The 14,571-nt window shown below is 33.1% G+C and overlaps 2 protein-coding genes across 2 annotated transcripts; both read right to left on the minus strand.

The window, feature by feature from the left end:
* LOC105765592 (receptor-like serine/threonine-protein kinase At4g25390) lies at window positions 1-2,277 on the minus strand. The gene has a single exon (XM_012584783.2). It carries the CDS (start codon window positions 2,000-2,002, stop codon window positions 62-64), a length of 1,941 nt encoding a protein of 646 aa, XP_012440237.1. The 5' UTR covers window positions 2,003-2,277; the 3' UTR covers window positions 1-61.
* A 5,872-nt stretch (window positions 2,278-8,149) lies between these two features.
* On the minus strand, window positions 8,150-11,501 carry LOC105765596 (probable protein phosphatase 2C 75). The gene is made up of 5 exons (XM_012584786.2): window positions 11,373-11,501; window positions 10,752-11,211; window positions 10,181-10,546; window positions 9,634-9,739; window positions 8,150-8,656 (listed from the first exon to the last, which is right to left on the minus strand). Exons 1-5 carry the CDS (start codon window positions 11,423-11,425, stop codon window positions 8,328-8,330), a joined length of 1,314 nt encoding a protein of 437 aa, XP_012440240.2. The 5' UTR covers window positions 11,426-11,501; the 3' UTR covers window positions 8,150-8,327.
* Between the last annotated feature and the right edge of the window lie 3,070 nt (window positions 11,502-14,571).

Here is a 14,571-nt window from a genome sequence, read left to right on the forward strand (position 1 = left end):
GAAGAAAAAATGATTTTTATTTACAATGATGCTAAAAGCAATAAACTACTGTGAAAAAGCCTCACCGGACCTTCCTACGAGACTTGAATGGATACCGTGACGGAGGTGAAGGGGAAAATTCCGTCGGTAATTGAGGCGGCTCCGCCTCACCGGTGAGCATGCTGACAACTTCCTTCATGGAAGGTCGACGAGCCGGTAATTTCTGCAAACAAAGCAAAGCAACTGTGGTACACAAAAGAGCTTGTTCCCTATTAAAAAACTGTACATTTTGGTCTACCAAATCGATGAGTTTCCCGGTTCGGGCGAGACGTCGAGCCCAAGAAATCAAATTCGCACGTTGAAACTCGGATAACGGTGACTCGGTGACCTGCAATGGTCGCCGACCCGCTATCAAAACCAAAAGCAGAACACCGAAGCTATAAACATCGCACTTCTCCGATACGTCCCCACCGCCACCGTATTCGGGTGCGACATAGCAAACAGTTCCTCGCATACTCGGTGTACTACTAGCACCACCACTCTTCGGTATTTCCCCACTGAATGAATCGTGCCAAGCTCTTCGTAATTCGCCGCTAAGTCCTTCCCATAACCAATCCACACTGCCAACACTACCTTTACTCCTACTTCGTTTACTCTTTTTCTTCTTTTCCGTGTACAATTCGTCGTCAACTGGCCACCAATTCTCCGCATCATCGCTATTGTACGTCCCTTGTCTCTTCTTCTTCTTCTTCTTCTTCTTCTTTTTCGCAAGTTCTTCACAATACTCTTCTTTCCACCATTCCCTCGCCGGCCTTCGCTTCTCCTTCTTTACGTTCTTTTCCTTGTCCTCCTCCATCGACACCCACCATTCCAATCGTCTCTTACTCTTATTCTTCTTCATCTCCGATTTCGCATTCGTTTTACTACTCGAAGAAGCCGCTACCGAAGCGATCCAATCACTAGTCGGTCTCTCCTTGATCTCAGTCCCAATCCATTCCATCACATAATCTTTCACTTCATCACTCTCCTCCGCTGCCGCCGCATTATTGTGCTTCCCGGCATTCGTCAATTCTATACCGCTCTCGACACTCGCCTTATCGAAAATCCCCTCCGAAACACTTCCTATATCAGGGGAGGCCGCAACCGGCTCCGGTGAAACTACGGCCATAACAACCTCCGCATTCAGCGGAGACCCAGTAACCGAAACCGGCGATTGATCAACCGGAAAATTGAACTCCTCGATTCCGGTAGCTATACTCTCTGTTTCTGCTACCGATCCATAATCCTCTGCTATTTCCACTTTAATTTCCTCCGATTTCAAACGTGCTAATCCAAAATCCGCAATTTTGGCCGAGAAATTCTGATCCAACAAAATGTTACTCGGCTTAATATCGCCGTGAATGATCGGAGGGTCCAATCCGTGAAGGTAATCGAGTCCCTTGGCGATATCAACGGCGATCGAAAACCTCTGTTTCCATTTCATTAATTCAGGGCATTTCCGATGAAGCAACGCGTCTTGCAAGTTGCCGTTAGGCATGAGCTCGTACACCAGGAGCATCCGGCGTCGTTTGCGGTCGTAAGAGAAGCCGTGGACCGACACGACCAGGGAAGAGTCGAGTTTAGAAGCGAAGAAGAGCTCGTTTTGGAACTCACGCTCCCCTTGGAGCGAACCGGCGTCCATCACCTTAACGGCGACGGTTCGATTGCCGTTACTGTTGTTAATAGTAGCACGGTAGACAGAGCCAAATCCCCCTTGACCAAGGCGGCGAGAGTCTGAAAACGACGAGGTGGCACGACGGAGGACGGAATAAGAGTACCGATGCGGCGGTTTAGAGTGGGCAGGATTAGTACGTTGCCGTCGGATTTTACGAAGACACAAAGATAGAATCAATAAGATTGAAAAGGAAGCGGAAACAGCTGCGACAGGTGGGAAAATGAGTCGTGCAGGTAAAGGACTCTGGTGGTATATCAAAGGCGGTTGCTGCAACGGCGGCGCCGGCAGCGGAGGGATCGACCGTCCCATTCTATAACAACAACAACAACAAAATTTAAAAAAAATCCCAAAGAAGAGGGTGATTTTACGAGGATAAAAGGGAAAAAAAAGGTGGGGTTGTTTCAGTATCTGAATGTAATGATTTTTCCACTTGTTTTGGTTTCCTGTAATGAAAATGAACAGACAAGAAGAAAAAGGGAGATTATTAGAGCTCCAAAAGGAACATCAGCTCCTCTCTTTTTGAGTTGTAAAATTGTAGTCATCTACTTTGACCTTTGCCTACTTTCATCCCTTGAGTTCATAGAGCAGCTATATCGTCTGTTTTTTTTTTTTTAATAAAAACTATTAAAATATATGATTTCCGATCCGTAAGGAGTTAATTACCTTTTAAATAAAATTTTAAGTCTAATTTTCCTTTTAGGATTTCATATAATTTGATTTTAATTTTAATCTAAGTTAATATAAATATGTTTTATCCATGTCAAATATGTAATTTAAATGCTTCAAATTTGTATGAGCTTGAACTCGCGAATGTCTCAACGTGCAAAGTAAATTCTCTTTAATCAAAAATATCGGCCTGTAAAATAAGAGGCACGTAATGTTTAATATAACTATCGAATATCTAAAGATAAGGTATAAAAGACACTGCTATTCCCTCCAAAATAATCCAAGCCTAGCTACGTACAAAGCTAGAACTTTAAATTGAAATCTTTCCTTTTGTTTAATTTATTTTTAAATAGCTTTTAGGTTTGATATGAAAAAAATTAATTTTAACAGCTCAAGTTATCTCCTAATAAATAAGATTAAGAGCATTAAAGTTTGATTTTTTGTCAATTAATGCACCAAAATTGTAACATGAGAACAATCACAAATTTCCCATTTTGAAAAAAAATGTAACTTGGCATATTAAAAGGAGTACAATTGGGCGAATTAATGCAAGTGCAAAAATATGGAAATCAATTTTAATTTAACTAATCATTAAAATTTTACTTCAAATTTAAATATTTGTAATCTTTTAATATTATAATGAATTTAATTTATACAAAAAATCAAATGGGTACTTTTTTAAAAAATTTAAATTTATATAATAATAAAATTATATTTTGACCCACCAAAATTTAAAACTCAATTTTAATTTTTAAAATAGGAATTATTAATTAATACTTTAAAATTTTGTAGTTAATATAATTATGAAATTATATTTTGATTTATTCAATTCAATTCTCAAAAATTAATTTTGTCTCTGAAATTAAATCTAGTGAGTGCATTAGGTATGAATTTCTTGTTTGTTTCTTCCCAAATTTCAAAGCTTGATCCATTTTTATTTCTTATTACTATTTGATTTGACTTTTTTTGGCTTTTCTTTTATATTTTCAAAATTTGAATTTGATGGAATATTACTATTTTATTCATTAAAAATTCATATATTAATTTGTATTTTCTTTTCAAAAGTCCAAAGTGGCTGCTGTCAAACGTCTTTTCCTGCTTTGGCTACATGAATCTATTCCCTTGGTAAAAGATTTTCTAATTTTTACTCACATAAATTAGACGAGGTATTATCATAATCAAATTGGACCGTTTCATTAAATTAAATTAAAAGTTAGTTAAATATTCAAGTATATAAACTTCACTTAAATATTATTAATAAAAGTTAAAAGAGTTATTATTATTTTCTAATTTTTCAATGTATTAATTATTTACATTTTATAAATATATTAAAGAGGTAGATACTAATACTAAATTTTAAAAAAATAGATGAATTTTCTAAAACGAGTTTAAATTTTATTGTTTATGTTCAATTCTTTTATAAATTAAAAATAAAACTTAATTAATAAATATTTTAATATTTTAAATCGATTCATTCGAGATGAAATTTAAATTTTTTTTTAAAACACAAAACATGTATATCTCATTTGTATTTAATTTTAAAAAATTGAAATACAAAAAAGAAATGGTAAATTGTCACGTCTCACGTGCGGATTGTCTGTTTGATGACATTGATTTCGTGTAACACATATTGGACAGAACACGATTCTGGAGAGTGAAACTGAGGATGGTGAAGTCAAAGTATATATATGAAATTGCACGCACGTGGGTGACCAACCCACCCAACCAACTGCTTTCACATGCCATGCCATGCCCCAATTGACGTATTAAATGGTTATTTAAACCCATAACGGTAGAAGTACAATTATTACTAATATAGATCAGAATTAGAACTCTTCATGGCCTCGTCGGAAGGCCCATCAAAAAATTGAAATGTTTGGGTAAAAATATAAATTTAAAAATAAATTTAGGCAAAAATATATATATAATCCAAGCCTATTATGTTGTTTTCTTACTATTTTATTATTATTGTTTAGGTATTATAGAACTCTTATTTTATCGATAATATTGTTACTATTTTAGAGACATTTACTTATTAAGTTACACCTATAGTAATGTTATTTAAGTATACGCATTTTTTTAAAATTTGTTTTTAATTTGTTGGAAAATATTTATTTTAATTTTTTTTAGTATTTTTAATGTAGTATATATTTTCAAACTTATATAAAAAAATTAATACCAGTGGGTCGGGCTAGACTTGGATAAAATTGTAAGCCTATTTGTCGGGACGAGCTCAAGCCAAACAAACAGGTCTAAGATTTTGGTTGGACCCGACTTGGCCCATGGACACCTCTAATCCGAATGAGTATAATGGGATTAATATTCAAAATATATTTGAAACAAAATTAAAATAGTTTTAGAAATTATTTATATAAGATCAAATTTAAGTTAGAATAAAGGTTGAAATATGTTATAAGTTTCTAACTATTAATATTGTTAAACTCAAGTTCATTACAACCTTATTTTTTAGTTGCATTAATTCCTAACAAGTAAGGTTTTTATTGTTATCATTATTTCAAAATGTCGTGCAAAAAATTAACAATACTAACATTTGAACTTGAATTTTAAATTCTGAAAAATAGAGAGACTAAATTCTAGATTAGTACAGAGTACAGAGACTTATATTGTACTTTTATTTAGAATAAATTTAGTGGTTTACATAAGAGAGGAGTCGAACCTAAGGCATTTACCAATAATACTAAAGTACCATTGACATAACTTGTCTTAAACCTGCAGCTATCGAACCCCAACATTTGAACCAAAGTACCATTGACATAACTTGTCTTAACCCTGCAGCTATCGAACCCCAACATTTGACCTATTGATCAAAAGTGTTCATCATATTCTTAAGATTGTGAGATTAATCTATAAGTTGTGCCTGAGTAATACTTTAAATAGATATGTGTGTGAGTTTAAAGATTTTATCGTATAAAAAAGAGAGTAAAAGAACATCAAATGAACTACTGTTGGATATGACATAGGCTTGTTTTGGGTTCCATATTTGAAACGATTTATACAGTATATGCAAAACCACCAGGATATCAAAGGGGGGCCATCACCTTATGAAAAGGAACTGTCACTGAACTTATTTATGGCAGTTCCCATTTTTGTAGGATCATCACACCGCTTTCGACATATTTTGGCAACGACACTTGTCACCGGGTCTAGTTGCTATAAAGAGTAGATCAACAATTAATGTTGTCACAAGATTTGAATTTCTTTTAGCTGTAATTTGTGATCACTTCTACCCAAAGACGAAGCTGAATGTCAATTATTCTACATTAATAAATCTTTTATAAATTTGAAGATGTAAGTCATCAACATAAGGTGTTGTTGAGACTTAAATGACCAACTTGACTTGGTATATATGTATCATCTTCCATCAATATTTCGGTAATTTAACTAATAAGTAAATTTGTCCGCAACATAATTTTTAAAAATGGTCAATTGAATCAATTTTTCTTCATTAGTCCATTAATTAAATTTTATGATGTGACCAGTGTTATTAAAATATTATTAGATTAATCGGTTAAATCAATTGAACGAGAATGGATCAAGATATTGACCCAAACAAAATGGTTGAACTGATTGAATTAAAATTGACAAAAATCAATAGTTGAACTGGTTTAATAAATTTTAATTATTTATTTATTTCTTGTTGTATAGCAATTGAACCAATCAAGTTAACTGAATCGAAACTAATAATTTGACTGGTTCAACTAATTGGTCTAATTACTAAATGATAAGTACACATATATTATATATTTCAAACCCTTCTTACTTTACTTTTTATTGTTCCATGATCGAAATATTGTATTTTATCTCCGTTTATGCATTTAGTGTTGTTTATGCATTCTTTGCTACTTTTCTCTATTTTTACTTGATTTTATGTTATTTAGTTACAAGTGATTGTTCCGCATGTTTCTGTGACTTAAATTTAGTGCATACAAACTTGGAAGATAATATCGCGAGTCATAAAGGATAGAATGAGCATTTCCAAATAAGACCTCAAGCTACGGCTTCACAACCCAGCGCCGTGGTGCTGACCCAAAACAGCAAGTGGTGCCCCAACCCAACAACCAACACCTCAAGCCCCGTGTCACAATGCCATTTCACCAAGTTGCGATGTCGTTGTTCCTGTATTGTGGGTTCGTTTATTGTTTTAAAACTGAGATACAAGGCTACTTTCGTTCTTTTCGAGTATTTAAGTCTAAATTAAGTTTGTAACCTTAGTTGGAAGTCAACTAAAATTCCATAACTCTATAAATAGGATCTTAGAAAAGAGACGAATCATCTTTGCTCTCAATTTTGATTCAATTTATGTTTTATTTTCCCATGGATTATTGAACTCCTCTTTTCTAATTGAAGCAATATTCGAAATTTGATTCTATAAACTTGTGAGATCAAATTGCTCTTAATCTTTCTTTGTTCTTTAGTATTTGTGTGTCTTCTAGTTTAATTATAATCGTTCGGGTTTGTTAAATATTCAATCGGTATTTGATAACTTAGAATGATTGCTTTGTCAATTAGATAATTAATCGATCGACTGATTTCTAAAATTTCTTATGATTGCATGATTATTTATGTAGTGTAGGCATGCAATCTAACTTAAATAAATCTTAATTATGCATTTGCTGGTTAGAATTGTATTTCTTTCGTTCTCAAGGCTATTGATAAATTTAATTCTGACGATTATTGTAGGATTGTTTTATAATAAGAAAAGGATTGTTTTATAATAAGAAAAGCAATTAATGGCGATTGTCTTGATTATCGAGAAGGTAAGAGATTAGGTTACCATGTGATCGTCAATAACTATAATTGATTTATTAAAAAATATTAAAATTCATCTTTGTATTAACGATCAAACCTTTGAACCAAACGAAAAATTTACTTTAACTAGAGTTTTCCTCATTATTATTTTTTATATATTTTTTTACTTTGTTTTGCTTCTAATTTTAGTTTTTAATTCTAAACCCATTATTTATTTTAATTTTACTTGTTTGTTAAATAAATAAAATTATCATCGATCTCTATGTGCGTGTCGCTTTTCTACTAATTCATCTTTTTCAAGTAGGCTTTATTTTTACGACTTCAACAATCATACATTTAAACACTATATGTAACACACTCTTCTAAGATTATATCATATCTTCACCTAAAATTTATATAAATTTTTCATTTTCAAGTTCAATTATTAAAATGAATTAATTTGTCAAGTTCAGTGTCAACGTAAATAAAAAAAATACAATTATCAAATTAGACCTAGTTGCTAAATTCAAGAATTTAATTTCAAATAAAAAATTATGTTAAAATTTATTTTAATACAAATTAAGAACTATAAGCTTATTTAAACAGGTTAAAAAGAACAACATTTTTTTTTTTTTTGCTTAAATATGTTCAATTATAATCACTCATCGGGCATCCAGACATCAAGGCTCGTAAGTCCACCGAACCCGAACAAAGATCATTGTCAACCGAGCCCGCGCTTTAATGGAAGGAGATAGAGGTCCTGGTACTCTCAGAGAGTGCCAATCCTACCTCAAATCTCCCCCATTTAATAATCTTATCATAAACTCCGAGTCAATTTAATTCAATTCTAAGTCAGCAACTGCAGTATCTATGCATGTTTTCTTTTTACCATCATGATTCATGCATGAGTCATTTTACATGCAAGGTTCATATAAAACATCTTGATTTTTACCTCTGGTTTTGGTTGTTGTCAACTTTTCTTTAGATCAACAACTATGACACTGATGTTATCCAAGCTTTTTCGTCCAAGAGCCAACCGAGTAAGCAATTTAATTCAATAGTCTTATCATAAAATCCGAGTCAATTTAATTCAATTCTAAGTCAGCAACTGCAGTATCTATGCATGTTTTCTTTTTACCATCATGATTCATGCATGAGTCATTTTACATGCAAGGTTCATATAAAACATCTTGGTTTTTACCTCTGGTTTTGGTTGTTGTCAACTTTTCTTTAGATCAACAACTATGACACTGATGTTATCCAAGCTTTTTCGTCCAAGAGCCAACCGAGTAAGCAGTGCAGCGGCGAGTACACTGCGAGAAGGGTATAATGCTTCAGTCCCTTCATCTTTTTGGTTTGATCGTCCTGCGTTGAATACACTGTTGTTTCCTTCTTTAAGACATTCATGTGCAACCTCGCAAGCCAAGTCGCTAGATAGGACATCCCATAAACCATCACTTGCAAGGATTAAGCACTCGTCTTCTGGTTGTCTCTTTGTGAATGTTATCTCGGGTTCTGATGATACAATCGGTTTTAGGTATTTGTCACCTGCTCAGAATCATAAAAGGTTAAAAAGAGTAAGCATCCATGGCATCACTATTTGATACCAGAGCACGGGCAAATAAAATCCAATGGTGCTTTCGTCTTTTGTGTTAAACAAATCGTCTTGAACTTTGGGATCGAAAAATTAGCCACCTCCAACATGGTTATAGCTATGACCTAATGTGTTTCTTATGGAAGTACGAGGACATTATCATCATCAACTCTCAACAACAACGCATTACAGAATCAACTTTGAATGCAAATCCAGTAATGACTCCACAATTGTAAGATCATTAAAAATATCTTTTATTTGAAAATGGAACCTAAATCGTATGCTTCGGTTGGTTTTAAGGTATGTAACAAGTTTGACACTCTCCAGCACTGAGAACAGAGAAAAAGTGAAGCAAATAAAGGAAAAAAATACTGCAATGCCTTCCACAACAATTAATGGTGATAGAATGTACCCGGATGAGGAAGAAATCCAATTACACATAAAGATATATTGCAATGCAATACCCCATTTTTATAGAAGCCATACCTTCCGCAACAATTAATGTTAATACGAGTAAAGCATAAATCGGAATGATAATAAATGGTGAATACACTTGGCAGGTACTTATATTATAGAGACTGGATCAAGTCAGTCCCTCGACGATTAAATGGATAAATTTAATCATTATACTATTAAAAAGAATCAACTAAGACCAGGTTTCAATATTGTTAACAATTACTGTTCAAAAATATGGATTATTGTTTAAGAGAGGTAGTATTTTGAAAGCCAGTTATGATTCTACAAATTGATTCTTTTGTTTGGAATTGAATGGTAAATGAAGAAATAAATTTCATGTCATTTTTAAACCATAAATGTGAGCCTTTATTAGATTTTTTTAATAGTATTAAATTAGCGATTAATTTGATATAATCTGTATAACATAGATTTCAAGGATAATAAACTGTTAAATCTAGAGAGAAAAAAAGCTTACCTATTGCCCTGGACATCGCAAGAATGCCTTCAACTCGTGCTCCATTTACAAAGATAACCCGACCTCCAGCAGCTTCAATCCGTGCAAGTTCATCTGGTCTGTCAGGCTGAAAAAGCGAAACCAATGTAGACAATATGATCAAATAGTACTTTATTTTATTGGAAGAGAAAAAAAAAGAATACGAAAACAATAGTTTTATGTTTAAAAATGTCAATAAAGAATTTCATCAATTGAAAAGACAAACACCTGTTCAGAGAATATCTTATTAATTAGTATTATCGACTACAGCTAGTTAATATCTTTTAGTTATACTCTTATAAAAGAATCAATAAACTAAAGATTTCTTAATATAAATCACAAATTTAAAAAAGTTAAAAGTATATATAACATTCCAATAAGATTATAAAAAAAGGTCAAAAGTGATAACTTATTTGGCAGTTTATAATATTTGATTGTTTTTCTAAGTACCAGATGTCAGCGAAATGTTGGGGATTGCCCACACACCATCAAAGCTCGAAGACAATGGCAAAAAAAACAAAAAGCGAACCTTATGATCGAAACTTAGGGGTATTGCCTTCCCGCCGCGATAGAGGACGGCACGTGAATCACCGCAATTGGCGACGACGATGTGCTCCGGCGTTAACAAGGCTACCACGGCGGTTGATCCACCGAGGGCCACCTCCATCGAGTGGCATCCACAATGGTGTCCCACGCTCCCGCACGTGTTTGTCGCCACCGCATCCATTCTCTCAAAGCTCCTTTTCATTGCGCTTCGCCACCTCTTTTCACGCTCCTCCTCCGCCGCCGCTTGTGAGCTGCCGTCTCTCCCGCGCTCGCTCTCTCTCGTGCAACCCACGCGCATCAATTCTTCCTCTACGAACACGTGCATCTTTTCCCTGCACAGTGCTGCAACCTGCAGAGGGAAAAAAAGATATTAGAAAGCTATATCCAGAAATCAGATTGTAAAATGACAAATTTACCCCTACGATAAACCTGCCCATCTCTGCTGCTATTGACAAAAAAGAGCAAGCGAGCGCCATTTTTTAATCTGGAACCTTCCTTTTATTTTCAAAATTCTTTAATTTAAAAAATTAAATATTAATATATTAAAGCTTTACATGAGGGCCACCATGACCGTCATAAACAGCGAAGAAATGAACAGGTCTCCGATGATTAATATCAGGCCGGCAGAGTTCAGTCCGAACAGAAATAGCATCCTCCATCTCACGTGATCTCCCGGAAATCGACATAGTTCCGTAAACCGGCCCGTTATTCAATTCCGCTCTCGACTTCCCGCCCATAGATTCCTCCTCGCCAGAAGAACTATGCGTACTGTTAGTCACTAACAGATCGCCGGCTTCCAGCACATGTAGCCGCTTCCCTTCACGACCGCAATCTGAACTCTCCGCAGGATCCTCCGTTTGGCCCAGACTCCGTAACGCTCCCGATGCCGAGACAGCAGCATGCCTCCTCATCTCAATCCTTCTTCGCCGTCGTTGCCGGCACTTCGCCGGCGTATCTTCATCTTCATCACTCAGCATTCTCCTATAAACCTCCGTCATTGAAAATCTCCTCCGCCTAACATTATTCAATAAAAATCCCCCCTTAATTTCTCAATCATCACAAAACCAAAATAAAAAAATACAAAGGAAACGAGAAGAACAACAAAGTGTATATTTTCATTTGTTCAAAACTTATTTGAAACGTATAATGAAAAAAATGGCAACGTGTAACGTTACGTTTTATTTCTCGTGTAACTTGTAAGCCTTCTACTGGGTAAAGCCAGCTTCATGCGAAACTGCCCTTGTTGCCCGAAACACTACCCATTACCAACCACTATTTGTTTCCCTCATGACACGTGCATAACCCAGAAGCACTTTATCTTCCCGTTGAAACGTTAATTTCATGTCTAGTCAATTTCGCGTATCGCGATATATTTGGGGGAAAATAACGTTTGCTTCGATACTGGAGAGGGTGACACGTATAAGGGAAGTTCCTATAAGTGGCGGCCCCGACCTGTTCGAAATAAAGCAAGTAGGGGTGCTGAAAATTTGACACGTGTATATTAATAAAAGTTAGCGGGATGGGCCCTCATGGAATACGTTTTCACTTTCAAATGTTCTTTTCATTTTTCTCTCTCCTGAAATTGCGCGACATCGACACACGTGGCGGAATGTGAAGAAACCAGCGCCGCGCAGGTGGCATGGTGTGGTCCATCCTTGACAGGTTGAGAGAAAAGGAAGTGTCGTCGACTGCGGCCGGCAAAGCTATTTCCGTCAAGGGATTTTTTTTTTTGGTTTATATTTGTTTATCGAATTTAAAATATTAAGAAATTATATGATTCAACTTTCCAGCTAAGTGAATTTTAGTGTTTATATTTTTATTCATTTTAACAATTGAATTTGATAATTAAATCAATGTCGATCTTTAAGCTTAAAAAATATAAAAGTTAATATTATAAAATCGTGCCACAACATTGTTTAATAATAAATTTATATAAGTTTTAAGTGATAACCGATACAATCTTAAAATATCATATTTAATGTTTTAATAATTAGACTGTTGGTTGAACATATCGGACCGTCAAATTTTTATATATCATGCAATTATATACATAGGTCTCGACTCTTATTTCGTATATTGTCATAATTGGAGTATAATTCAATTTGTTAGCTTTAGTCTAGATCGTAGTAGTTCTCAGTTCATTTGTGTTATAATAATTTAATTTTATTTTGTGATTATATGGACAATTCATTTGTGTTGAAATAATTTAATATTTATAATTACTTTCACATATATTTGTACTTTGAAAAGAAGTTTATCTATGTAGTTGTTATATAATTATTTTTGATATTTATAATTATTTATATTTGTACTCTCACATAAATAATTTAATATTTATAATAACACCTTAAATATCATATAAAATTCATTTAATTTCTTTTGAAAAGAAGTTGGTCTATGTAGTTGTTATATAATTATTTTTGAGAATTTTATATAATTATAATATTGATATTGTTTGTGTGTTTATTTTATGTACAATATAATAATTAATATTTATTTTACTTACTTTGTATTTAAAATGTGTTTATATTTTATTATTAATAATTAAATATATAATTTTTATGTAGAATTATATGTACACAAAATGTTCAATTATATTTTTATAAATATGCTTATAAAAATATTATTTAATATTTGTGAATAAATTCATTAAACATTTACGAATAAGTTAATTTAATTAAAATGTATTTTTAAATGCAAATAATTTTAAATAAAAAATTCAAATACACTTGAAGTTTTCGTAATTTTCATTGTTTAATTTTATTTCGATTTTCGAAAAAAACGACTTTTAATGGTTAATATTTTAAAAAGTTACAAAGTATTTTTTTTAAATGCCAAATTTAATCAAATAATTTAAATAATTTAATAAAAGAAGGGAAAATCTCAACATAGACACCCCCCATTCAATCAAGTTTATTTAGGGTGGGTTTGAATGGGCGGTTGGGTGCGGTGCGGTGCGTTTAGTTTACTTTTTGTCTCACGCTACAGTGTCACTACAGTATCTAATCTCACCGTCACTGCAATTTTTACACTAACCACAGATAAACGCACCGCCCATCCAAACCACCCTTTCTGTCATATTTTCGACCAGAAATTGCATGTGACTTTTTCCCTATACGGTTTGCAAGATTTTCAACATTGTCGGGAAACGTGAAGTTGGAAGTACATAAAAACCCGGGCGGGATTGGGAACACGTGTTAACCATGTGGGAGTGCTGTCATACATAAATCGGTGACCAACGGGTCCACTGATTATGTCGTTAGCGCCTTTTTTCTTACCCATTGGATGAAAGCATGAGCTGTAAATTGGACACGTGGTAGCGTGAGGTTTATTTTTTCTTTGATCGAAGTGGTAGCGTGAGTTGGAGTGTGAAATTGGTCAATAAAATTTGGCATGTGGAGACACGTCATACGTCCCTTTTTCATTTCAAATCAATTCAACATGATCAATTTATCTAAAATTTAAGAAATTTAATTTTAACGTTTTTTAATTAAATTATGACTTAACCCAAAATTAAAACAGCATTTTTAAGTAAGCTCTATAAATTAGTGGTAATTTTATATTTTAATTTAAAAAGTTACAAAATGATGATTTAATTATTTAAAATTTTTATTTAAGTCACTTAGTTGTTAAGTTTTTTTATAAGTTCGACTAGTAATTTCTGAGCGATGATTTAAAAATCAATGCAATGGATCAGTACCTATCGACGAGTAAAATAGCATAACTTAGATTCAAGTTGATCTGACGGTGAGTGTCGAATATTTGGGAAAAAAGTTGTTCGGATTCTGATTCGCAGATTCGTGGCGCTCAAAACTGTTTCATGAAAAAAAATCGAATTGTAAGAGAGAAGGGAAAAAGAGTTTTTCAATTGGTGCGAGCGGTGTAAACAAAAAAATTCATATAACAATTATTTTAACAGTCTAATAACTTAAATAAACTAATAGTTAACCTTCGAGAATAATCTTAATCATTAAACACATTAATTAGAAAATATGAGATGGAATTTACTTGCTAATTTTAGTATTAAAGTTTTAACGTCATTGTCTTTAGTATTTAAAATTTTAATTTTTCGAAATTTAAAATCAATTTTAATAGAAATGAAGCAAATAAAGCTTAAATAATTATTTAAAAGACTTTTATATTTTTAAAAAAATTACAGTATTGTTTTCTCTTAAAGAGTGATACCATCGTATCAGATAACATTTACAATAAATGTGCCGTAATGATAGAATCTGAATAAAATCTATTTATTTTTATAATCTAAAAATCACTTTAAACAATCAAACTTTTATTGAAAAATATTAGAAAAATAAATGCATTCATACATTGATGATAATGTCAAATTGTGTGGTTCTTGTTCTTGCTTTTTGCCAA

The sequence above is a fragment of the Gossypium raimondii genome, chromosome 12 (genome assembly GCF_025698545.1).
Source record: "Gossypium raimondii isolate GPD5lz chromosome 12, ASM2569854v1, whole genome shotgun sequence".
Classification (NCBI taxonomy): Eukaryota; Viridiplantae; Streptophyta; class Magnoliopsida; order Malvales; family Malvaceae; genus Gossypium; species Gossypium raimondii.